The following is a 25,840-nucleotide window of genomic DNA, read 5'->3' as shown; positions in this document are numbered from 1 at the left end:
AACTCCCTCACACATTACCTGCTCTCACAGCTCTACCTCCACACACTCCCACTTACTGCTTCCCCAACTCCCTCACACATTACCTGCTCTCACAGCTCTACCTCCCCACACTCCCATTTACTGCTTCCCCAATTCCCTCACACATTACCCGCTCTCACAGCTCTACCTCCACACACTCCCACTTACTGCTTCCCCAACACCAACTCCCTCACACATTACATGCTCTCACACATTACCTGCTCTCACAGCTCTACCTCCGCACACTCCCACTTACTGTTCCCCCAACACCAACTCCCTCACACATTACCTGCTCTCACAGCTCTACCTCCACACACTCCCACTTACTGCTTCCCCAACTCCCTCACACATTACCTTCTCTCACAGCTCTACCTCCGCACACTCCCACTTACTGCTTCCCCAACACCCTCACACATTACCTGCTCTCACAGCTCTACCTCCGCACACTCCCACTTACTGCTTCCCCAACTCCCTCACACATTACCTTCTCTCACAGCTCTACCTCCGCACACTCCCACTTACTGCTTCCCCAACTCCCTCACACATTACCTGCTCTCACAGCTCTACCTCCGCACACTCCCACTTACTGCTTCCCCAACACGAACTCCCTCACACATTACCTGCTCACAGCTCTACCTCCACACACTCCCACTTACTGCTTCCCCAACTCCCTCACACATTACCTGCTCTCACAGCTCTACCTCCGCACAATCCCACTTACTGCTTCCCCAACTCCAACTCCCTCACACATTACCTGCTCTCACAGCTCTACCTCTGCACACTCCCACTTACTGTTTCCCAAACACCAACTCCCTCACACATTACATGCTCTCACAGCTTTACCTCTGCACACTCCCACTTACTGCTTCCCCAACTCCCTCACACATTACCTGCTCTCACAGCTCTACCTCCGCACACTCCCACTTACTGCTTCCCCAACACCAACTCCCTCACACATTACCTGCTCTCACAGCTCTACCTCCGCACAATCCCACTTACTGCTTCCCCAACGCCAACTCCCTCACACATTACCTGCTCTCACAGCTCTACCTCCGCACACTCCCACTTACTGCTTCCCCAACACCAACTCCCTCACACGTTACCTGCTCTCACAGCTCTACCTCCCCACACTCCCACTTACTGCTTCCCCAACACCAACTCCCTCACACATTACCTGCACTCACAGCTCTACCTCCGCACACTCCCACTTACTGCTTCCCCAACACCAACTCCCTCACACATTACCTGCTCTCACAGCTCTACCTCTGCACACTCCCACTTACTGCTTCCCCAACACTAACTCCCTCACACATTACCTGCTCTCACAGCTCTACCTCCGCACACTCCCACTTACTGCTTCCCCAACTCCCTCACACATTACCTGCTCTCACAGCTCTACCTCCGCACAATCCCACTTACTGCTTCCCCAACTCCCTCACACATTACCTGCTCTCACAGCTCTACCTCCGCACAATCCCACTTACTGCTTCCCCAACTCCCTCACACATTACCTGCTCTCACAGCTCTACCTCCGCACAATCCCACTTACTGCTTCCCAACACCAACTCCCTCACACATTACCTGCTCTCACAGCTCTACCTCCGCACACTTCCACTTACTGCTTCCCCAACACCAACTCCCTCACACATTACCTGCTCTCACAGCTATACCTCCGCACAATCCCACTTACTGCTTCCCCAACTCCCTCACACATTACCTGCTCTCACAGCTCTACCTCCGCACAATCCCACTTACTGCTTCCCCAACTCCCTCACACATTACCTGCTCTCACAGCTCTACCTCCACACACTATCCAACTCCTACAAACAGCCATCTGAAACTTTAGGTTTCCACTTACCATTCCTTATAGATTGTAAGTTCCATGGGGCCGAGCCCTGCTTACCGACTAACAATGCTTATGTTCGTTATTTTATTGTGTGTCCTCCAACCCTACTGTACAGCGCTACGGAATATGTCAGCGCGTTATAAATAAATAATAGCGGACACGTCGGGAATGAAGGTGTTCGTGCTGCGAAATCCTACAAACGCCCATGAATATAAGGGGACAGATCTTTTTACCTCGTGCAAATCACCGGCTACTTTCTGTCTCTCACTTTGCTGCCCGTCCAATTTCTGCAGAGTGTCATTCAACTGCGTTTTCAGCTACGCAGCCAGGAAGCAGGTACACAAGGGACAACAGGACGGTATGTGTTATTTACTTACATTGTAAGTACAGACCAAGAACAGCATTACTTTATCATGTTAGACACAGCTCAACCCCGTTATAGCGCCATCCGTTACAACGCGAATCCGCTTATAACGCGATGCAATTTTCGTATTTATGAAGACTTTACAACACGATTATTGGCATCTTAAATACTTTATTGTACAATGCATACAATTGTACGTTATTTCTAACGCGATCCGCTAATAGCGAAATGTGATTCTTTGGACCCCAAGGCCACCGTTATAAGGGGGTTGAGCTGTACAATGTGGCCTGAATGGACCACGAGGGCGACAATAAATACTGTAGGTAACACAACTTGGTAGTATCGTCGTTCCCTCCCTGGCTGCTCTAGGGGACAGCGACACTTTGTTGCAACGCTGGATTATTTGGTTGCAAATGGGTTAGAGAAGCGACAATCTTACTTTTTTACATGTAGTAACGGAATCGAGAGGGGGTAGATGCTATGATGCCTTTTATTGGACCAACAAGTAGTTGCGATGTTACAAGCTGTCCAACCTCTCAGGGTCCTTCATCGGGTATGGCAGAAATACAGCAACACAATATTATATACAGTGGTTGCAATGGATGTTGAGAGGAAGTGGGAAATAAAACAAGGTAGAAATAGGTAGTGTAGTGTTACAAATAACAGGATATAGTACCTGTTTCTACCTTATCTTACTTCCCACTCCCTCAACACCCATTGCAACCAGATCCCCCTCTTACACACACTGAACATAATATTGTGTTGCTGTATTTCTGCCATACCCGATGTAGGACCCCCGAGAGGTTGGGAAGCTTGTAACATAACTACTTGTTGGTCCAATAAAAAGGTATCGTACCCCCTCCTCCCTGTCTATCCTGTTACTACATGGAAGAAAAGACCAGCACGGCCCCCACCCGTCTTTTCGACATGGAGCTTGAAGTGCTCTAGTCATGTTTAGCACACTCCTTGCACGGGCTTCTCCGCCGTTTCTTAGAAGTGCCAACGCAAACCATTACTCCGTGACAGCCGAGAGAGGGGAGGATAAAAGTAATATTAAAGGTCAGGATAGCATACAAGTTCATACACGCAAGCATGGAAAGGGGAGCATGTAACACAAGGTCCCAACACGCCTCCTGATCAGGGAGCGGCTGTGATGCATGGTCAGTCTCATAAGACACATTAGAAATAGAATTTATTGGAGCCAGTAGCAACTAGAGGCAAGAGGTGATTAATTCAGGGGTTCTCAACTCCAGTCCTCAAGTCCCCCCAACAGGTCAGGTTTTCAGGATATCCCTTCAGCACAGGTGGCTCAATCAGAGGCTCAGTCGAAGACTGCGCCTCCGCTTAAGCTACCTGTGATGAAGCAGGGACCAATTGAGCCATCTGTGTGCTGAAGCTGGGATATCCTGAAAGCCTGACCTGTTGGGGGAGGGAACTTGAGAAGCTCTGGATTCATTCTATTTTTGGAAGCATGTGGGGACAAGTCCTTCTTCAAAACATGAAGACAATCTCCATGTTGAACGTCACACGCCTCCTGGATACCGTCCCATTGCAGCAAGACGTCTGCCCTTATCACAGCTCAGCATTTACAATATTCAGTCTTAAACTAACGCTTCTAACTTGCACGTCGGCTTCAAACCAAAGTCTTAATGGCAAATAAATGGAAGAACCCAGAAGGTTCAGGTAACATTTCTGCAATAATTCCCGGTATTCTCCGCTGAACATGCGATTTGTGTTCTTACGCACGTCTGCGGATACGTCGGCTCACTCTTAAGCTACTTGTTGTTCAAGTGAACTGCTCAGCTTATTATTAAACAGCCCTCCAAGGATAAAGAACAAAGAACATGTCTGTGGCTACAAAGTGTCATTAAATACTTATCTGCTGATCTCATAAGCAAGGGTTAGAGAGTTCAATTCTTTAGCCAAAATATTTTAAGCCTACAACCACCACCTCGCAGTATGGCCCATCTGTATGTCCCAACATCGCTGCCCCTACAGAAAGCTTGAACACCCTCTCAGATGGAGGGACAGTGGTCTTTAATAGACTGGTTATCCACAAGTGTTTAGCAAGAAATGCAATTAAAAAGGTAAGATGGTAAAGCAACATGGGGTCAGTGACCCCTCCTCCCAAGCTCACCCATCCCACCTTTTTAAGGCTGTTCTTGCCAAGCACCTGTGAATGACCAGTCCATTAAAGACAGCTCCCCCTCTATTAGAGAGGGTATGAGCGCAGGTACAGCAGTGTTCGGACCTACAGATGGGCCATACTGTGACCTGGCTGTAGGCTTAAAATACTTTGGCCAAACAATTGAACTTAATGACCGTTGCTTATGACAAGATAAACAGATACTGTAGCTGAACTTAAGTCACGGGTTAAGATTAATTTGCCTGTGTTGCCTTTTCGAATACGTAAGAAGTCTTCCTGTGTCAGCAACACAAAACAAGAGCAGTCGTGTCTACTTACTTCTCTGACCTCCGAGGCATACGTGGCTCGTTCCACTGCCGTCTTCTCCAGCTCCATTTCCAGATGTTCTCGCTCTGGCGGCTGGAAAGAAAACAAAAAGTCTTTCATGTTATTTGATCAACACAAGGTAACGTGATCAAGACGCACAGCCTCCCCCTGAGGTTGTCACGAATAACCCCCAGGGTCTGTGTGAAGGGGCACCTCAACAGGGAACATCGAAACAAGCAAGAATCGGGAGGGGGAAAATTGGGAGTATAGATTTGCTAGTGCAAAGACAATTCGTTCGCGATTTCAGCCCTTTCCCAAACAGAAAAAGGACACATTTCAATGCATCAATAAGGAGCAAGTCAACCACATAATGCCATGGAAGGCTAAACCTGACCAAGTCCTTCAAGGCATTACACAGGATATGGGCAATATAGTCAAATATTAGCTAGATCAGGTCTAATGTTCCCATTAGAAATGTCACCCCGCAGCCATATTCTTTTCCCCTTTAACAGGTGCCAAATATCTTGATTACCAATAGTAACTGATACAAAAATAATAGTTAGTGCAGCAAGTGCATGGCCATCAGAGGGAAAAGGAGCAGTCACTGCGCGTCACTGCGCGTCACTGCGCTTCAGCACTTACATTTTCTGCTTCCTTGTTCCGTCTCGATCTCTCCAGTTCCTGTTCCAAAGAATGGACTGTAGATTGCATCTAGATTCAAAACATGTATTTTAGTCTTCAAATATACTTTTTCTACAACACTACATCCCGTTGACCACAAAGAAGAGAAATCGCTGCAGGATTCAACAAAAGACCATCAAGAGCAGGGGTGGCCAATTCCAGTCCCAAGGGCCACCGGCAGGTCAGGTTAAGGACATCCCTGCTTCAGCACAGGTGGCTCAATCAGTGGCTGAGCCAATGACTGCGCCACCTGTGCTGAAGCAGGGATATCCTTAAAACCCTACCTGCCGGTGACCCTTGAGGCCTGGAGTTGGCCACCCCTGGGGTGAAACGAATTCTAGGTATCCCAGAGGCCATGTGCCCACCAACCTCTTTCAGTTCCTTCCGATTTTCTTCCACCTTCAACTTCCACCGTCCCTCCTCCTCTTCCACACTCCGCTGCAACCGCTGCAGAATTCCCTCCTGCAAGCACAGGCCGCGTCACCTCCGAAGACCTCACCTCCATACAAATTAGAGACACGCATTGCGGCGACAATAAATAACGTACCGTTTCCGCAAGGACAGATTTGTACTTGTCACACTCCAGCTGTAACATGTTGTGGATCTCCTCGCCGTCCTTCAACTTCTGCTCCATCTCCTATAACGAAGAGGGAAGGTTTAGGGGTCATTAAAAGCAGCAATACTACGTTCCCCCTTCATTTCCTTCCTTATTTGTATATGTAAAGCATGTCACCGTGTAGAATTCTGCATTCTTACCCAAGCTGGCAATCGTTTGGTGCTCATGTTATACATCTGTCAAAATACTGATTGTGTGGCCTAACATAATGGCTGCCTTTCCGTTTCAATTAATCCTTCAGTCCGTGTTACTCAGCAGCTACAATGTATCCTTACATTACTAAGGTAACATCTATTGTTACAGTTTGCAGCTCAAACTGCTGGGAACATTGGCAACAAATTATCCCAAAACAAGTGTTGCAAAAATTTTGCGCTGCTGGGGAGGTGGGCTAAAGCGGCTATAGAACTGAAAGGATGCTTTAAAACTCAATTAATTGCATTAAGAGTTGAATAATAATGATAAAAATGCAGAAAGTATTATCTAATAGTACAGAAGTACATTTATTTAAAAAAAAAAAAAACACAGAGATTTCATGTTTTGCTGCTTTAACCAAGAAGCAGTGGATTTATCTTGGCGACTTTCTGGGTGATATAACGATACGGATGTAGCCAGTTTCAGCTTACTTGCTGATAACAATATGGCATTGTAACGCAGAATATCAAGCGTTTCCGTTGGATTCGATGGCAGCGATGACGCAGAATATCCCGAAATATTCTACCATAACGCGACAGAGGTTACAAATAACCCTGGCTACATCTGTGTTGTCGAAACAGGGCCAAGCACGTGTGATCGCGGTGGCATTTACCCACAAACCCCCTCTGCTGCTTCAGCAATCCTCTCCCACGCTTATTTTAAAACCAAATTGTAACCAGGTTCTCTCCCAGAGCTGAGCCGCGGTCATTTTTGGCTCTGGGCCCCCTCTGATTTGCGAGACACTTACCAGTTTAGCTTTAATAATAATTTAGTATACTGCTACAGTATAGCACGTGGTGCGCAGCGATCTATGTAGCATGTCACAGGCACAGCACCTGCCACGGTAAGCTTACCATGTAGGTTTGGTGCCTGAGGCACAAGGATATGTAAATGTGACTTGCTACGGTCACAAAGATACCGGCGTTCCCGCTCCCTTTAGGGAACCGAAAAGGTCTACCAAATACCACTGGCCAATAGGAAGACGCAACGTCATTGGTGAGGGGGGGAAGGTTTTGGCTTCCTATTGGATGACCATGGCAGCCATCTTTAAATGCCGCTGTTCTTACTGGACAACTGAAATTAGGTCACTGGAGATTAAAGTAGCATGGTTCAGCTCTAGTGAACCTTCCGGTTCAAATGCTGGAAAAAAATACCAATAGGTAATATGTACGGGATTGCCGCTTTAAAATGTATTTAATGCCATTGTAAATAACACCCCAAAAAGTAATATGCAATATATACATATCACACGTGTTTATTAAGGACCTGGCAGTAATTGCAAAGATGCAGTGACACGGACTGAATTCTTATACCAACCTTCACGTTCTCTCCTTCAACACGCTCATTCAAACAAACTTTTGCCAACTTCTCAAATTCCTGGACCCATTCGCCATGCCGCTAGGAGTGAGGAAGAGAGACGGGTGTTATTTACTGGACACCTTCAAGCCCCAAAAGGCTGAAAAACGATTTCAAACGTCTGCAAAGTGCATCATACTATATCTCCCTTTATTGGGCTGGTCTTGTGGCAAAACATTGTGAGCAGTTTCATTGATTGTTTGGTCGGCAAATAGAAGCGCTTGGATAAGCGAGAAATTAGCCATCCCCTTTCTATGCATCTACTGTAGCTCTCCAATCTATATCTAAGCAGACGAGCTCTCCGAGGCCATAACCCTCCCCATGAAAGTGCGGGCCAGGGCCGCAATACTTCTTGTGCTCTCAGAATGTCAGGAGAAGAAGAATTTGGACCCCAAATTGAACATTGGACTCGCACAGGAAGCAGACGAGGCACAGGAGTGTGCAGTGCTGACCAGGGCCCTGCGGATTGTTAAGATGGGGAGGAGGTTACTGAAGTCTTATCGAGCAGGAGGAGGGGAGGATTAGCTGGCCCTACATGCGGGCGGTGCCGGAGAGCCCAGCCGAGCGGTGCCGGAGGGCCCAGTTGGAGGACGATAACGGAAATCCTGCCCAACTTCTGGAATCGGCCGGCCAGGCCTTCGGTGCTACTGGGTCCGGGAGAGTTCTCGACTCCCCCACGACCCGCAGTACAGGACTGAAACGGGCCATTTCGCTTCTCTGCCAGAAGGCCCAGTAATACATTCATGACATCTCCCTTCTGGCAGCAAAAGGGTCAAAAACATTCCTTAGGGCAATTTTTCTCAACAGGGGTTCCCCGGGCATCCCTACAAATGTTCAGGTCATTTGAAAATTGTACCAAATACAGAAGAGTTTACAATGCATCTGATCTCAGACGCGCTATTAGAGAGGGTTGGGGTTCCTTACAATGCATCTGATCTCAGACGCACTATTAGAGAGGGTTGGGGTTCCTTACAATGCATTTAATCTCAGACGCGCTATTAGAGGGGGTTGGGGTTCCTTACAATGCATCTGATCTCAGACGCGCTATTAGAGAGGTTTGGGGTTCCTTACAATGCATCATCTGATCTCAGACGCGCTATTAGAGAGGGTTGGGGTTCAGAATTAAAATATAATTACAGGGTTCCATAACAAAACAAAAATAAATAAATACAAAAGTTAAAAACACTGCCTTTGGGGTTAGGCTTTGGAGAACTCGCCCCGTCCGACACTGGTTTCCCAAGCTTTTGTTTCTTACCAAATTTGCCGACACTGACACATTTGGGAAGAGTTTCTGCAAGACGTCCCGCGCCTCCGTCTCAGCCGCTTGTACGTGTTGCTGCTTCTCCTATCGGAAGACAGATTTCAGTGCTGCATGAATATACAATTAGATCAAAGATAGGAATATTGTTTGCAGAACAAAAACAAGGAATGCAACAGATGTTATTTTGTTGGGGGGGTGGGGGGGGTGAACCACACACAGATCTATTAGCTGGAGGTAAAATGTATACATATTCTCATGCAATTTTACATACATTCCAGTTACAATGAACTTTTCTACAAGTTACGTTACGAATAAAATAAAAAAAGTAAAGTATTCGCTCTACTTAAAGTCAATTTTAAAGCTGCAGTCCCAGCTATACATTTCTTGGACAAGCTTTCCTTGTTCGGGTTATTTTCAGTTATTTTGGAGTTGTCAAAAACAGAAAACTTCCAAGGGGAATCTTAACCCTTTCACTGGCCTCTCTAGCTGCAAGGGGGCTACCCCCACCCCGCGCCCCTTTATTTCCCCTTTAACGTGGGAATGGGAAGCAGGGGGTCCCCCCCCCCCCGTGCGTAACCGCTTTCAGGTCAGTTCCAGGGGAGCCCCTTGTTCCTGCGGTAAAAACTGGTTAAAGTAGCGCTAGTATTGAACGTCGCAGTACGCGAGCGGTAAGGATATCCTTAAAACCTGACCTGTTGGTGACCCTTTAGGACTGGAGTTGCCCACTCCTGCTTAGAGCATTCTCTTGCCTTCAGACTCGCCAAGTTTTAGCACCGTTTAGTAAAACTGGGCTTGTGGTGCTGCTCTGTTGACTTCAATAGTGCAACCCACATCTTAAATAAAAGCAACGCACTTCTGTCTCAACATTAATCTTCGCTCATTCGAAAAAGACCAAAAAAAAGGAGTCAGTCTAGACCCTGTGTAATGCCGCTGGAAACCGGCAGCGTTTCACATGGACTTCCAATGTCACGGCAAAGATCAAGCGGCAATTCCCAACCAACTTACACGCAAGAAGAAGTCTCTGGTGTGCTATGCCAGGGGGGAGCAAACTTTAAGCTGCGTCCCCGTCTGCACTCCAACCTGCTTGCGTCCCTCCTGCTCTCCGGCATCTCTGATGTCGCGCTTTGTCGTGGCGACGTCGCGCATTGTCGTGGCGACGTCGCGCTTTGTCGTGGCGACGTCGCGCTTTGTCGTGGCGACGTCGCGCTTTGTCGTGGCGACGTCGCGCTTTGTCGTGGCGACGTCGCGCTTTGTCGTGGCGACGTCGCGCTTTGTCGTGGCGACGTCGCGCTGTCAGGACAAACCATAGAGAAGGTAAGAGCTACTTAGAGGCCCCGCGCTCTCCCCCAGCAACCAATTTAAACGTTGTGAGGAAGAGCCCCTTAAAAAAGTTGCCCCCTCCAGTTTGGGGCCCCCCTGTGCTATGCAAACGTTGGCGACAGTTCAACTTTTCAGGGGCATGTTTATGGGTTACATTACTAGAACATGAAACCTGCTGGGTTAATTGCTGGAACGCAGTGAACTAATGGGAGCAATAGGTTTAATAAGTTCAAACAAGGGTTTGGTTTCATAAAAGGTTAACAGAAACATTGCAACATGTAGAAAATACAAGTATTCGGACAGTCTGAAAATTAGCCGGTGTTGCCAGTTTCAACGACGGTGACTTAATAATGGGGTTTAAACGTCAATCATATTTACCCAATCCCCAGTGATAAAATAATTAGATTCATAGATAACAAATCCACGTCTCAGGACAAATTGTAACGGTGGAGATATGAGTGGTAACACTGTCTGGTTAATGGTCAAATTATTGCAAATATTTATACTTGTCTATTTTGTTTATAAAAAGGTATTGGCCACTTCGTTTGAACCTATTAAGTATATTTCTTCCCATTAGTTCTACGCAGCCCTAAATGGGACGGTGTCTCTAGAGAGCAAGAGGAACTTGTGACGCTTTTGGAGCCGGGTAAGGAGAACATGCTGGTTCCTATCTGGGTAACATACATTATTATACCCAAATCTGACAGTAGAAGTAATTTTCATTATTTAGTTTTTGAAGTTAGATTTGGAAGGGGTATGATTTCCTCTGGATGCTCCGTTTGTGTGATGTCACTGTGTGATGTCACTGTGTGATGAGCAAGTGCTTGTACAGCCCGAGTTCCCCCTCCCCACATCTTTATTGGTTCTCTGATAAGGACCAGGGGAGGATAAGGGTAAAGGAAACACTTCCCCATTCCCCAGAAATTCATCTGGCCAACTGTAGGATTGCACCTTTAATTTAGGTGTCCTATAGATTCTGAAATTAGCCGTGGTGGGGAATCAGTGTTCTGGGAATGGTTTTCCTTACTGCACAATATCACATTGCTGAAGAATACAGTGGCTGCCGATCCACAATCTCCACTTTGCTTGTTTGTGGTAATGGTCCACAGAAAGCAAAATCATAAAACCACGAGGCCTCTGGGAAACGGAACTGCGTTCCCCAGGCTTGTTGCTCTTTCCATGGTTCTCAGATGGCGTCTGTCTGCTCCTCTCTTTCTGGTCACCAAACGGAACAATAGACTCACATATCCCGACCAGAGGTTTAACGATGAAATCCAGTAGTAGCCAACTCCAGGTGTCAAGGGCCACCAACAAGTCCGGTTTTAAGGATATCCCTGCTTCAGCACAGGTGGCTTAATCTGTGCTGAAACAGGGATATCCCTAAAACATGATCTTTTGGTGGTCCTCGAGGACTGGAATTGGCCACCCCGATCCATGGCAAGTGTCCCCCTCCACCAACTTATTTTGCAAAAAAAAAGAGGATGTACCCCCAACGTACGATTTGTCTACTGGTACAAGACGCCCAAGAGGACAGGTTGTAATAGTGCACATTGCAAGGAATAAATCAATGCAATTTCACAACATATTCATAGTAATAAAAATTAAAAAAAACATAAAAAACGCAGAATCCTCCTCTGGGCCAATACACAAAAACGAAGAGACAGCACGAACAGACTGGCATGCCTATGGGTGAAAAAATACACAAGAAAACACAGAAAAAGAAGGGTCAAGAAGGAAAAGATAGAAAGCAAGTGCAAAGCAGGACAGAGAGATGATCAGCAGTTCTATATATGCTGGAAGTGCAGCAGCGTCTACTTTCTGCCTTTTTAAATCGCTACAGTAATGGAGGCGCCGGAACACAACGCAGCAAACTGCGGTGCCAACGCCTTCATTAGGGCAGTGACTAAAAAGGCGTCATCCAACACTCTCCATTACTTTAACTAGGTTACCAAGTGGGACGGCCCCTACTGACCGGAATGTGGATACCGCCAACACAGAAGTAGTGAAGATAAAGAATGACCGCTCTGCTGGCAGACAGATCCATTTCTCTGCTAGCGAATGCGTTATGGGGCAAGTTGGGTGTAGAAGTACCCCGAGATATTCTCTGAACTCACACTGAACAGCGACTAGCATCTGCAGTAATTCTAATTTAAGAAAAACCACAACATTGAGTGACTCAATAGTTCACAGATAGAGAATTTCACAACGATCTAGATTACCAGGATGAGAAGGGGAAATGAAAGCGGTGTGTACAAAAGCCCAAATTACTTTGGGTCCACATGGGAAGGGCTAGAGTTTTAATGCCTGAAGAGTGGTGTGTTGGCAGTATAAAACCATTTGGATCTGCAGGACCGTCCCACTGGGCAACGCAGCGAAAAGCTGTAGAGAACGTGGCAATATTCAGTCAAGAAAGCTGCAGATTTAATCCCAGACTGATGCACGGTTTCCTTACAAATGAGCATTACAACCTTGGCAGTCTTGTTCACTCTCTCCTGTAGCATTTTTTCAGTTGATGCCAATGCTTCCATGGCTTTCCAGTTTTTCTCCCGAAGGTCCTAATTGGTTTTTAGAAAGATATGATTTTCAGTCGATCCATGTGCTAAAATGTCTCAATACTTCATTCAGTAATGTGCAGTTAGGAGGCAGGTTACTGGGAGGTGCCCTTCTGTCATATTTGCTCAAAAGAACAGGAGAATTTATGGCTAATAGAACGGCATTGAGTAGAGCCCGCAAACCAGCAGGATTACAACTGGTTTACAACTGGTTTACAAGGCAACAGCTGATAGTTTCAATGCTAGTGACATTACTTTTCAGGACATGGTTTTCAGTGTAAGAGCCATTCTAATTATGTTTTTTTTTTTACAGTTTTGTATTTCTTGATCTAGCTATAAACTCAAATGCAGTGGCCCTAGGTTTTTTTTATATATAGGTTTAGCATCATATTTGTTTGTAAACTTCAGCCATACATCTACACGAGAACTTGACTGAGGGTTGGTACACGTCAGGATGTCAGGACACTGGTTCAGTATCGCTGCTTATTAAATAAAATATATACACTTTTTTTGTGACTACTTTTGGGAGTTTTACTATGCTGACCAAGTGGAAAAGAGGGGGGGAAAGGAGTATTAAGCAGTAAGGAGCAGAGACAACAACCCAAAGAGAGAATTGGAAAAACACAGAGGTACAAAATCCTGAGGATAGAGAGAGTAGAGGGTATGATACCTTTTATTGGACCAAGAAGTAGTGGGCATGTTACAAGCTTCCAAACCTGTCAGGGTCCTTCACTGGGTTACCGACGGGTTCGAAAGCTCGTAACATAACTACTCGTTGGTCCAATCCAAGGTATTATACCACCTGCTCCCTCTCTCCCACCATTACACAGCTACCCACCCTTCTTTGCCAGAAGAGAATAACCTGATGAATAGGTTGTATTCAAGGTGTAAGTACCCAATACACCAACTTCCAGAGGACTTCCAGCAACTGCTGGATCTTAGATGTTTGAGAATGCACTGGATATAAATCCACAGAACTGTAGCCATCCCTAACCTTGCTTGTTGGCAAAGTCAATATACAACATACATGGCTTCGTAAAGTTACAGTATGTCTAGGAAATTAGGGGGCCACTGTGTTTTCAAATAATACTTCTGTTATGGGCTGCGCTGAAGCCTCCAGGAAGCAGATTTGGAATAAGTACTAGGTACCACAGATGCAAGACTGGCAAAGGAATATGGTAATTAGAGCTACTATTAGTATCTGGGGGTACCCAACTTTCATGAGGATGCAGAGGAGAAGAATGCGAGCGCTAGAATGTGGGCAATATTGTTGCAACAGATCTATTGATAAACTTGTTAGAAATAGGATCATTTCACATCACTGGTAAGCAGATGTGTCACAGACCTGGAAGATCGAATACTAGGTCATTGCAGAACGTTTAGCAAATCTTCTGTAACCTGAACAATGCTTCAGGACAAAGAAGCCAATGATAGCAGGAGAAGAGCATCCCTGTCGAGGAAGGGGTGGCCAACTCCAGTTCTCAAGGGCCAAATGATCAAGTTTGCAGGATATCCCTGCTTCAGCACAGGTGACTCAATCAGTCCCTGCGTCAGCCTCCGATTGAGCCACCTGTGCTCAAGCTGGGATATCCTGGCTCTATCGAAGACTGCACCCCCTGTGCTGAAGCAGGGATATCCTGGAAACCTGACCATTTGGTGGCCCTTGAGGACTGGAGATGGCCACCCCTGCTGCAGACACACTGGTGTCACACTTGCAGTGTCCTCCGTCTGTCGCTCACCTCTTTATTAGTTCAGTTTGAAGATTATTCTTTCTTGTCCGATTGCACCGGGTCTCCTCCTCCCCCCCCCCCCCCTTTTCTCCCAGTGCAGGGGTTTTTGCTCAAGCAGCAGCAGCATCAAAATATAAATAACCACGACATTGGAAATAAAAGGATAAAAAGCAGCTCCTCCAGAAACGTGCACTTACGTTGTTTTTCTTCCTTTGCTGCTCCAATGCAGATTTCACAGATTCCAGCTCATTCTGCAGGTCGGTCATGTATCCGTCTTTCTCTGCAAGTCTGAAAACGTGTTCGTGGATTAGATCACACGCGTTCACGCGATCCCCAAGCAGGACGGCGGCAGGCAGATGTTCCCACTACGCACAGCGATATATATCCGCTAACCGCAGTATTGGAAGGTACAAATTGCCTTAAAGCAGCAAAAACATGCAGCACTGCACGATTCATTTTATTTTTATTATAGGATTGAAGCAGGGGGTCTCCGGAGCGGAACTGCGTTACTTTCAGCTGCCGGGACCCCCTGCTTCCAGAGATGCAGACCTAAGGGGGTGTCGGTATCTCCGTGGAGTTTAAATGTCCCCGGCCAATAGGAAGCTGCATCGGGTGACTTTGCGGCTTCCTATTGGCCCGCAGGATACTGAAGCCGCCCATTTCGTTAGGCTCACAAGCTCCCTGCCTGCAGATACGGCACCACTATGGAGGTGAGCATCGCAGGAGCAGGGTGTCCCCGAGACCCCCGGCTTCAATACTGTAATTAATTTAAAAAAGTAGACAAATGTTTGCAGCGCTACATGAAAGCAGCAGCCTACGTGTGTCAGTTCTGTAGTATTGGATAATACTTATGTTTTATTTTAAAATTCAACTCTTTAAAGCCATTTCTTATGCGTTTTAATATACTGAGCATCCATCCTGTGATTTTTATAGCAGGCTTTAGCCCACCTCCCCAGCAAGTGCAAGATCTTTGCAACACAGGTTCCTGTTTGTGAATATGTGTTGCCAATATTCCCAGCAGTTTGAGCTGCAAACTGTAACTATAGATAATGTTACCGTAGTAATTTAAGGAAACATTGTAGCTGCTGAGTTTCACTGACTGAAGGATTGATTTGAAACTGAAAGGCGGACATTTAATGAACCCTGGGAAGCAGGATTTTGCACCTCTAACAAAAACGACAGATATAACAATGTTTGTCCACATGAAAGGATTAGACGTTCTATAACTCTGATTTAAAAATAAACAAAAATTCATAATGAACATTTATCTTCATATTACAAAAGTTAATATAAAAGAGAACAAAGATTGATCCTATTAAACAGATTTAACAACTACTATAATTATTTGCTACTACAAACAGCATTAAAGTTGGAACCCACCCAAAATAACATGTGTTAAATGTGTCCAACATCAGTGCAGCCAATTACAAATTCCATCCTATATATTTTCCCCATCCAACCTCAGCATCTTCTTTGAAACATGTCCATTTTTGGGATTGTTGTTATCCGGGACACACGGTGACTGCTATTTAACCTGCAATAACCACCTGCTTGTCTCACGGTGACTGTATATTGCAGGGGTGTCCGACTCCAGGGCTCAAGAGCCATCAACAGGTCAGGTTTCCAGGATATTCCAGCTTCAGCACAGGTTGCTCAATCAGTCCCCGATTCCGCACAGGTGCCTCAATCAGTGGCTCGGTCTTAGACTGAGCCACCTGTGCTGAAGCAGGGATATCCTGAAAACCTGACCGGTTGGTGGCCCTTGCGGACTGGAGTTGGCCTCTCCTGGTTTACTGGTTCTTTATCCCAAGTGTGCGAAGTGAGGAGGCCACAACCGCTAAAATCGGACCTGGTGTTCCATCGCACAAGGTCAGAGATGTTCCCGGCATGCTTACAGACAAGGTTAGGGGTGCCCTGCAGGTATGCGGACAAACTTTATCTGGCATTTAACTCTGTGCCCAGGACATACCTGAAAACGAGAGGTAACTCAATGTACTACTTCCTGGTAACACATTTTATAAGTAAAATAAACACGGATTTGACCGGTGAGCGCCGGTTTGCATAGAGAAGCAGCATGGTGTATAAAAGGGAGAGTTTGAGATGCACGGAAGACCGGCTCTGTGACTTTATCTCATCCCCACACTCCCCCACGTGGCTCGTCTCGTTTTCCACTTACGCTTTCAACAGTTCTTCACCGCGGGCAGCCGACGAGGCCTGAAAATCAGAAGGAACGGATGAGGTTACCAGACCGCAGAGATGGCGCTTAGGAGCAGTTACATTGGTTTCTTTACTGCCAAGGATACCGCGTGATGATCGTTTCTTTGCAAAAGCTCAGAAGCAAAAGCGATCGCTTTTAAAAATAGCAGTTTCCAGCCCCCTGTCATTTTCCCCTCTTATTTAAACCACATGTCCTTGTAAGGGGTCTCATAAAAACAAAAAACAAAAGTGGACCCCCTTAGAAGTCCGCCGCTGTGCTAACTTGTATTCAAGATTGTGAAACATTAAGACTTTGCATTCAGAGAACCTGTAGAAATGCAATATAATCTGATGGACTAATGAGGACATCTTCATTACTTTACAAAGGACAAAACTGCTTTTCCAACAGTGATGTCTTTCCAGTTACTTTGCACACAAAGAACCAGCTATCACACCTATCACCATAAGACATTTGATAAAGAAAGTAAACCAACGTACAGCCCGTGTTTTTGTTGGATTTTAACAAAAAAATTTTTTAAAGATGTCAAAATCAGGTACATTTAACCTAAAAGATAAACCGGTGCAGTGAGCGTGAAAGGTTAGGCTGGCAGATATTACATTTACCTGCTGTATTTGCTGATCGTGTTTCTGTTGCAGTTCACAGGCTTGAACTTTTAAAATGCCATTTTCACTCCTCAGATCCTGTTTAATAACAAATACACGTAAAACGGCTGAAACCCCAAAGCTCTGGTACATAGGGACTCGTTAACCACATGACTACCCAAAACCGGAGCGGAGGTTCAGTTCTGAGTTAAAGCGACTTATATGCAAAAGCAACATCTCATTAGCATAGGACTAAAGCTGCAGAACAAGCAATATCGTAAGTGTGTCTTTAATAAATCAGTTTTGTACTATGAGAAAATACTTGTAGCATTAAAAAAAATTAACACATTTTTAATGTATTCCAATGTAACAAGTATTTTTGTTTCTATAGCAACCATTTACAAAATCATATCCCCTTCTGAAACAATCTCTGGTACACCCCTTTTGCCCTCTCAAGCAGTGCACCAATTGTATCTGGTCACATGATCTTCCACACACACACAACTTTGCATCTTTGGTAATCTTCTGCAGCACTGACAGTGATTTAATGAACCCCTGAGCCGAATCTTTGCTGATCGATCCGTTCCTGTGATCGGCAACTTGGCTAATTACTTATGATCATACATACAAAGTTTAGGCGTGGTTTAAATAACGTAACTTTTGGTCCCCGCGTTTACCTTAACCGACTGACGCCTGGGAGAGAATAGAACGCTTTGTTCACATTTCATCACTAATATCCGTAATAGTTGTACTCTGTGGCAGAATGCACAGCTTAACGTTACGCTATCCTTTGGCGATACACAAATCCTGTCAACTCCACTTTAAACAAGCAATCCAAGCAGGCGGTTATTTTGCCATTTAAATAAAATAAAAACGTTTGAAGCAGGGTGTTTTATTTATTTATTTTATTTTTAAAGCTGAGCCCCATTATATTCAGCTCCGGGGACCCTCTGCTACCAGAGATACTGACCTCCACGGGGGTTTCGGTAGCCGCTCCCAGGAATCACGTGATGGCGGAGTTTCAAAGCTCTCGCGTCTTGCAGGCCAATAGGAAGCCGTGACGTCATCAAGTGCGGCTTCCTATTGCCCCACACAATGCCGAGATAGCAGCACCCCCTACAGAGGTAATCATCTCCGGGCGCAGGGGGTCCCCCCGGAGCTGAAATTAACGGGGTTTAGCACCGGAGACCCCCTGCTTCAATCCCGGGTAAAAAAAAACTAAATAAAAAAAAAAAACAACACATGAATTGCTTTTATATTTAACTTTACAGGGCGTGGTGTCCCTGTCCCATAGAGCGTTTTCCTATCCGGTACACCCGCTGCGGAGCTGTATATATGGATGCCACACTTCACCTGCAGTTCCTGGGCTGCGTTAGCCAGGCCTCTCTCCTTCTCACTCAGCGCCGTCACCACGTCCCTCAGCTGCTCCTCCTGCTGTTTCAGTCTGCACAAAAATCGTTTGGAAATGAGACGTTACACCAATGAGATTAAAGGATGAACGGCAAGGGGCGCAGCTATAGCCGGGACAAAGCTCAGGGGCCCGCGCTCTAGGGTGAGCGATCCAAATGTCCCGGCACTGACCGACTGCGCAGGTGCGAAGAGCGCTTGCCGACCAAGCATGCGCGTTCAGAGGTTTCCGGTCGCGCATGCGCAACCAATGAAACAGAAACATTTTTCCCGGGGGCCCACGCACTCCTAGCTACGCCACCGAAGCGCGGAACACGGCTGTTACAATGGAACGCAGTAGCAGCTTCCCGGCGTGCAGCCAGGGTGGGGGTGGATTACAAAACAGAAATATGAACTGGTACGCGGTTACGGCGACGACGGTATTTTTTACATCACGTAAACCTCGAACTAATTCCTTTTGTCGTACCGATTGTATTAAACGGTTTGTACGACAGGAAGCCAGGGAGATTTGTGGGGGATTCGCTGAACATTACCAACTGCTGACCCCGCAGAAACTGCACGGTGAAGCCAAATATACACGGCACGGCCACCTGATGGTCTCGGCCTTCATTTTGCAGCTGACGGCTGCCTAGCATTGATCTTTAAAAATGCAGAAATCCTCATTTTCATCTGAGCGGTTATTTGCACGGCGTGCGCAGAACACTTACAGGGCGTGAAGGTCGTGCACTTGTGATGACGCGGCCTCCTGCTGGAAATGAAAGACTCCATATTATCTTGTTCATCATCATAAAATCCGCACATCGCTGAGCGCTATTACCCGGTATCCCAACTCCAGTCCTGAGGGGCCACCAACAGGGCAGGTGGCCCAATCAGTGGCTCAGTCAAAGACTGAGCCAGCTGCGCTGAAGCAGCGATATCCTCAAAACCTGACCCGTTGGTCACCCACCCCAGTGGTAGTCTGTCACAAACACATCCTTATCCCGACACAATCTTTAAAAACAGTTGAAGGCTTTGGTTCGATGGTCTTCATTTAATCAATGGCAAGTAGTATGTACATAATATACGGCACATTTAAATATAGACGATTTACCTGCTGTAGTAGTTGGTATTGCTGTTTCAGATCTTCAATGTGGACTTTCAGCACGTTGCTCTCATTCCCCAGATCCTTTAAACAGAAACCGTGCACAGAACGTCAAACAACCGTTCATATGTCAGGAGAAATCAGATAAAAGGGTAGGAGCCGAGCCTCACCTCGATTTGTCCTTCCTTGTCAGCAATATCTTTCTCACGATCGGTAAATTTCACTTCCATCGTTTTCAAGGCTTCTTCCTTCGCTTTCAATCTGTAAAGAGAAGAGCTTGGCGTTCACATGACGTAGGGATGGACCACTTGAGGCGCTTGGATACTACAAAATAAAGCCACAGGTGCCTCAATGGAGACATTGGTTTCTACCAATATTAACAAGCCAGCGATTTCAGCCTTAAAACACTTTGTTTCCAGCCTCTCACCCCTCGCAGAATCTGATATACTCCACCCTCTCTTTTCTTGTAGCATGTATATCTAAGCCAGGAGTTCTCAACTTCAGTCCTCAAGACCACTCTTACCCCACCAACAGGTCAGGTTTTCAGGATATCCAAACTTCAGCATAGGTGGCTCAATCAGTGGAAGTTGGGAACCTGTTGGGCTTGGGGTGGTCTTGAGGAATAGAGTCGAGACCCCCTGATCTAAGAACATCCTTCCTCACCATCAGACTTCTGTCCAACATGAACAGTTAGCCCCCTCCTAAGTGTCTAGAAAATAAAACCCCTAACATTTGCCGACATACAGCTCCATACGCATGTCAAACTTGTAATAAATACGTTTACGCTTCCACCTAAGCAAGGATTGGTTTACGCATCCAAGATGTGAACTGGAAAGCACATTGGGGCTTGCACTCTATTATATAGAATCGCATTCTGCAAGCACGGGGGGAGATTGGCACACCCAGGCATCCTTACTCTGGGCGCCCATGGGGCTCCAGACACGTTCATGAATTGCACAGTTACTTTGAATCGGCTTAATGTCATTGGATAGATATACATACTCATTCTGAAGCTCCTGGACTCTGGCTATAACGGAATCCTGAGGGGAAAAACCCAGAACAGTCTTTACTATTTACAGTCAATGTCCACAATACACACACGCGCAAGACAATGGCAATAAAGGGATGAGAATAAATGCTCGCCATCGATTATTTATGTGACGATGGGGAAGCCTTTTATATCTTTCTGCTATAGGCACCAGAAATCTGATGGTAAGCTATTTGGGGTCGTGATTCATGGCGACTAAATTTTATATACAGCGATCTATATACTTCACGCTTTCTACGAATAAAATAGTATATAATGTGTTATATATTGCTAAACAAAAAAAAATATCACGTGTGAAAACATTCACGAGTAACAGGGACAGGTCTGCAACCCTGCCCTTCCCCATTATCTCTTGGCATACAGTGCTTCCACTGCAGGAATGGATTCTGGGTAATTCCTGTCATTACCCAGAATCCCTGGCTGTAGTGGATGCTAAAATGATGGGTGAGGCAGGGTGGCAGACCTCTCAATGCTCTCACAGGTGGGATTTCTATTTACTATTTACTGGAGTTTCACTTTATTTTACCCACAATAAACAAAAAGTAAAAAACAGTAAAGAATTGTGTAACAGAAAAACCCCTCCAATTCTTATCTGAATCGTTTAAAGATATTCAATGTGTAGAAATAGTGTGTTAACTTATGTGATATTTGGCTGGCTGTAATCTATAAAGGCTGTGGCAACTATTCAATATGCTATGAAGCCTTCTTCCCCTTGCTGTGGAAGATTTCAGCACCATTCCAATGGAGCAGAAAGCTTCCAGGGCCAGGTGAAGAGACTGCTTTATAGCATGTTGGGAAGGGGCTGTGTGTGATGCACTGAGCAATAAACAGACTGGTTTAATCTTTGTTACATGGTGAGGAGAGAGGGAGGGAGAGGGGGGGAGAGGGGGTGGAGAGGGGTGAGGAGGGGGGAGAGGGAGGGGTGAGGAGGGGAGGGAGGGGTGGAAGGGGGGGAGGGGTGGAAGGGGGGGGAGGGGTGGAAGGGGGGGGAGGGGTGGAAGGGGGGGAGGGGTGGAAGGGGGGGAGGGGTGGAAGGGGGGGGAGGGGTGGAAGGGGGGGGAGGGGTGGAAGGGGGGGAGGGGTGGAAGGGGGGGGAGGGGTGGAAGGGGGAGGGGTAGGGGTAGGGAGGGGTGGAAGGGGGGGAGGGGTGCCTCGGGTATCCAGGAGGATTAATACACCACCTACATGACGTTACAGGATTGTTACCTGTTCAGCCTTTTCATGCTGGTTATTTCCCAGCTCGTCCTTCAGAGCTTCCATTTCCCGATTCAAAGCCTTGGGGACAAAGACAGACAGAGAAAAAAGACAAAGTGGGTAACGAACACAAAATGTGATGCGAAAGCAACAATGGCCGTACTTTTTTTTTTTTGTTTTAACCCCATTTTTAAATAGGACGGAATCCATTGGGGTTCCTCCACGCTGAATCGTGCCGCTTTCACTGCTGGGGACCCCCAGTTCTCAATTTAATTACTGGAGAACTTGTTGGGTTTAAATCTCCCACCAGGGGAAACAAAAATGGCTGCCCAATCTTTGGCCAATAGGAAGCCACATCATCATCGGTTCGTGCCAGGGGGATTGCGGCTTAAACCCTGGGGTGAGCTCATCGTAACTGAAAGGTGCATTCACCGATTGGTCAACATCGAGATGAAGGTGGATTATTTTTGTAAACCATACAAAGCCAACATTAAAAGTATGATGTTCCTAGCGCAGGGGCGGCCAACGCCAGTCCCCAAGGGCCACCAACAGGTCACTTTTTAAAGATTTCCCTGCTTCAGCATAGGTGGCTCAGTCTTCGACCACTGTGAGCCACCTTTGCTGAAGCAGGGATATCCTGAAAACCTGACCTGTTGGTGGCCCTTGAGAACCGAGTTGGCCACACCTGCTGTAATATGTTTGAGAGACGATATGCTTCATCCCACTACAAGCAATGTCGTATAACGAGTCCCGTATATGTCCTTGTGTCTGTTCTGCAGTACTTGACAGGTATGATTTGGTACTATATACCGACTACAAGATATTGATATTCAGACTCAGTATTGGACTCAGTAATATATGCACCTGGATTGAAAACTGGTTGAAGGATAAACAGAGGGTTGTCAAAAATGGAACTTTTCAGGTTGGGCTAAAGTTGTGAGTGGAGTACCTCAGGGATCGGTCCTGGGACCCCTGCTTTTTAACTAATTTATTAATGACCTTGAGGTTGGCATGGAGAGCAAAGTCTCCATCTTTGCTGATGACACTAAATTGTGTAAGGTAATAGACTCAGAGCAGGATGTAATTTCTCTCCAGAAGGACTTGGAAAGACTGGAAACGTGGGCAGGTAAATGGCAGATGAGGTTTAATACAGATAAATGTAAGGTTATGCATTTGAGATGCAAGAATAAACAGGCGACTTACAAGTTAAATGGGAATAAATTGGGGGAATCCTTGATGGAGAAGGATTTAGGAGTGCTTGTAGACAGCAGGCTTAGCAATAGTGCCCAAAGTCATGCAGTAGCTGCAAAGGCAAACAGGATCTTATCTTGCATTAAACGAGCGATGGATGGAACGGAAGTAAACATAATTATGCCCCTTTACAAAGCATTAATAAGACCACACCTTGAATATGGAGTACAATTTTGGGCACCACTCCTGAGAAAATACATTCTGGAACTAGAGAGTGCAGAGAAGAGCCACCAAATTAATAAAGGGGATGGACAATCTAACTTATGTAGCTAAATTAGATTTATTTACATTAGAAAAGGTGTCTCAGAGGGGATATGATAACTATATACAAATATATTCGGGGACAGTACAAAGAGCTTTCAAATGAAATATTCATCCCAAGGGCAGTACAAAGGACTCGGGCCATCCCTATAGGTTGGAGGAAAGGAGATTTCACCAGCAACACATGAAAGGGTTCTTTACAGTTGGGCAGTTATAATGTGGAATTCATTACCCATGGAGACTGTGATGGCAGATACAATAGAAAACTTCAAATAAAGGTTGGACATCTTTTTGAGAAAGGACAGGTATACAGTACAGGGATATAGCAAATAAATAAACATGGGAAAGATGTTGATCCAGGGGTTAATCCTATTGCCAATTCTTGGAGTCAGGAAGGAATTTATTTTTCCCCTTATGAGATATCATTGGATGATATGTCATTGGGGTTTTTTGTTTGCCTTCCTCTGGATCAATAAGTATAGATATAGGATAAAGTATCTGTTGTCTAAATTTAGCATAGGTTTAACTTGATGGACGTAAGTCTTTTTTCAACCTCATCTACTATGTAACTACTATGTAACTACTATGTAACTACTATGTAACTACTATGTAACTGTGATATATTGATAAAAGACTGAGCCCTGATTGAGCCACCTGTGCTGAAGCAGGGATATCCTTAAAACCTGACCGGTTGGTGGCCCTTGGGCACCGGAGTTGCCCACCCCTGTCCTAGTGGCACAATTTAATTTACTTACTCTCCCAGTGTCGAGACAGACACAATTTATTTGAAAAGATTCTCACCCTTCCGTCTTTGATGGAATACATTTTATTGTAGCAGAATGGAAAATGAGAAGGAATCTTACTAGAAGAATGGATTTTCCCAACTACTGTATGAGCGAGGATTCCTCCCTATTAAAAAACCCAGAGCTTGGTTATCAGTTACCTGGACAGTCTTCTCCCTGCTGTCAGCTCGGAGCCGTTCAGCCTGCAAGAGATCTCCAACAGACTTAATCTCCCCTTCCTTCTCATGGATCCTAAAGCAGAGAATGTTTTATTATTATATACACAGCACATTGTTGGATGTTAACATGCAACAACTGGACTGGGATTTGACATTTGTTCTTTACATAGGAAGCTCAGGTTGAGCAAAAAAGTTGAATAGTAACCCACAGTTCCCTGGCTGCAGAGATACCGGCACCCCCTACAGAGATAATTATCTCTGGAAACAAGGGGTCCCAGAGCTTAAATTAACGGGGTTCAGCTCTGCAGACCCCCTGCTTCAAACCTGTAATAAAAATAAAATAAATAAATGAATGGAAACGGCATTGCTGCTTTAATGGAAAAAATAAATTGGCGCACTTTAATTTGGCGTTTCTGTGCACTGTGTCTTTGGGTTCCATACGCCCGTGCCGTCCCCTCCTGCCTGTGAACGGACCGCCATGAAGTGCAAGATAATCGGTGGTGTTTTGCGGTTAAAACCCAAAACCGGAATCCCTAATTATAAGTTACTCGGTTTGCAGTGTCTGACACGCACAACTGCGTCAGCCTGCAGGCTCCAGATACATGAATCGTTTGACCTTTTTGTGGGGCTGTTATAATGGACCCCCGCACCCTTCCTCACTGGTGTGCCAAGTGGCTCAGACACCCACCCGCTGCTTTGATCTGTGTACATCCTCGCACTCCGATGAAAGGGGTTCGACAGGTCTGGGGGCTTTTTACATCGAGGCTTTGACACCTCGAACGAGTTGTTACCAGGACAGCAGAAGCAGAAAAATACAAACTGCAAAAACAAAGCGACGCCCGTGGCTGCGGAAATTAGCAGTTCGGACCTCGTACAAAATACTTACACTTTTTGAAGCTCTTCCACTATGGAGGTGAGAGAGATCTAAAGGATACACAGGCGGGGAGAAAAATCAGCTTTATATATTTTAGGAGAATAGACAGAAGAGCAGATTAACCCATTCACCGCCAGCGAGACCCGCCACAGTACTCCCCAGCCCGACACGTGGAACGGTCGCTCTGCGGTAACCATGCAAAAAAGTACAATTTCTCCCAATCGTTGATTGGCGCTCGAGAAGCCGCCACTGCGCGTCTGTGTTCTATTTCCGATCGTCCACTGGGGAGAGCGCACGCCCCCCTCCTCTCCCTCTCCCCCCCCCCAGGAACTTGAGAAAGGCTGGACATCCAATTCAAGCTTCCTTCCCCGGCAGCGACCCCCACCACAGGGAATTCGCCTTTTTTTGCACGGTGCAAGGAAGAAGAAATGTGCAGACTGATGTTTTAAAATAGCAATCAAAGGAGGTTTAATATGCCATAAAGTCCAACGTTTCGGCAGTCAAATACTGCCTTTCTCAAGGTGAAGGCTACCAAACACAAGAAAACAGTCAAAATATATACTTTATATATATACT

At 45.9% G+C, this 25,840-nt stretch overlaps 1 protein-coding gene across 1 annotated transcript in view; it reads right to left on the bottom strand.

The window, feature by feature from the left end:
* KTN1 (kinectin 1) overlaps positions 1-25,840 on the bottom strand; it is a 92,458-nt gene that overhangs the window by 8,482 nt on the left and 58,136 nt on the right. The window contains exons 21-39 of the mRNA XM_075615407.1: positions 25,277-25,314; positions 24,373-24,463; positions 21,930-21,998; positions 20,678-20,715; positions 19,846-19,936; positions 19,685-19,759; positions 19,302-19,342; positions 18,541-18,631; positions 17,209-17,286; positions 16,565-16,602; positions 14,586-14,676; positions 12,575-12,661; positions 8,781-8,870; positions 7,487-7,567; positions 5,909-5,998; positions 5,731-5,823; positions 5,323-5,391; positions 4,693-4,773; positions 2,098-2,181 (exon numbers count right to left, since the gene is read on the bottom strand). Coding sequence (XP_075471522.1) covers positions 2,098-2,181; positions 4,693-4,773; positions 5,323-5,391; positions 5,731-5,823; positions 5,909-5,998; positions 7,487-7,567; positions 8,781-8,870; positions 12,575-12,661; positions 14,586-14,676; positions 16,565-16,602; positions 17,209-17,286; positions 18,541-18,631; positions 19,302-19,342; positions 19,685-19,759; positions 19,846-19,936; positions 20,678-20,715; positions 21,930-21,998; positions 24,373-24,463; positions 25,277-25,314 — 1,416 coding nt within the window. The remainder of the gene's footprint in view (positions 1-2,097; positions 2,182-4,692; positions 4,774-5,322; positions 5,392-5,730; positions 5,824-5,908; positions 5,999-7,486; positions 7,568-8,780; positions 8,871-12,574; positions 12,662-14,585; positions 14,677-16,564; positions 16,603-17,208; positions 17,287-18,540; positions 18,632-19,301; positions 19,343-19,684; positions 19,760-19,845; positions 19,937-20,677; positions 20,716-21,929; positions 21,999-24,372; positions 24,464-25,276; positions 25,315-25,840) is intronic.

The sequence above is a fragment of the Ascaphus truei genome, chromosome 9 (assembly GCF_040206685.1).
Source record: "Ascaphus truei isolate aAscTru1 chromosome 9, aAscTru1.hap1, whole genome shotgun sequence".
Lineage (NCBI taxonomy): Eukaryota > Metazoa > Chordata > Amphibia > Anura > Ascaphidae > Ascaphus > Ascaphus truei.
The sequence above is the reverse complement of the archived record's forward strand: the minus strand, read 5'-3'. Positions and strand labels throughout refer to the sequence as shown.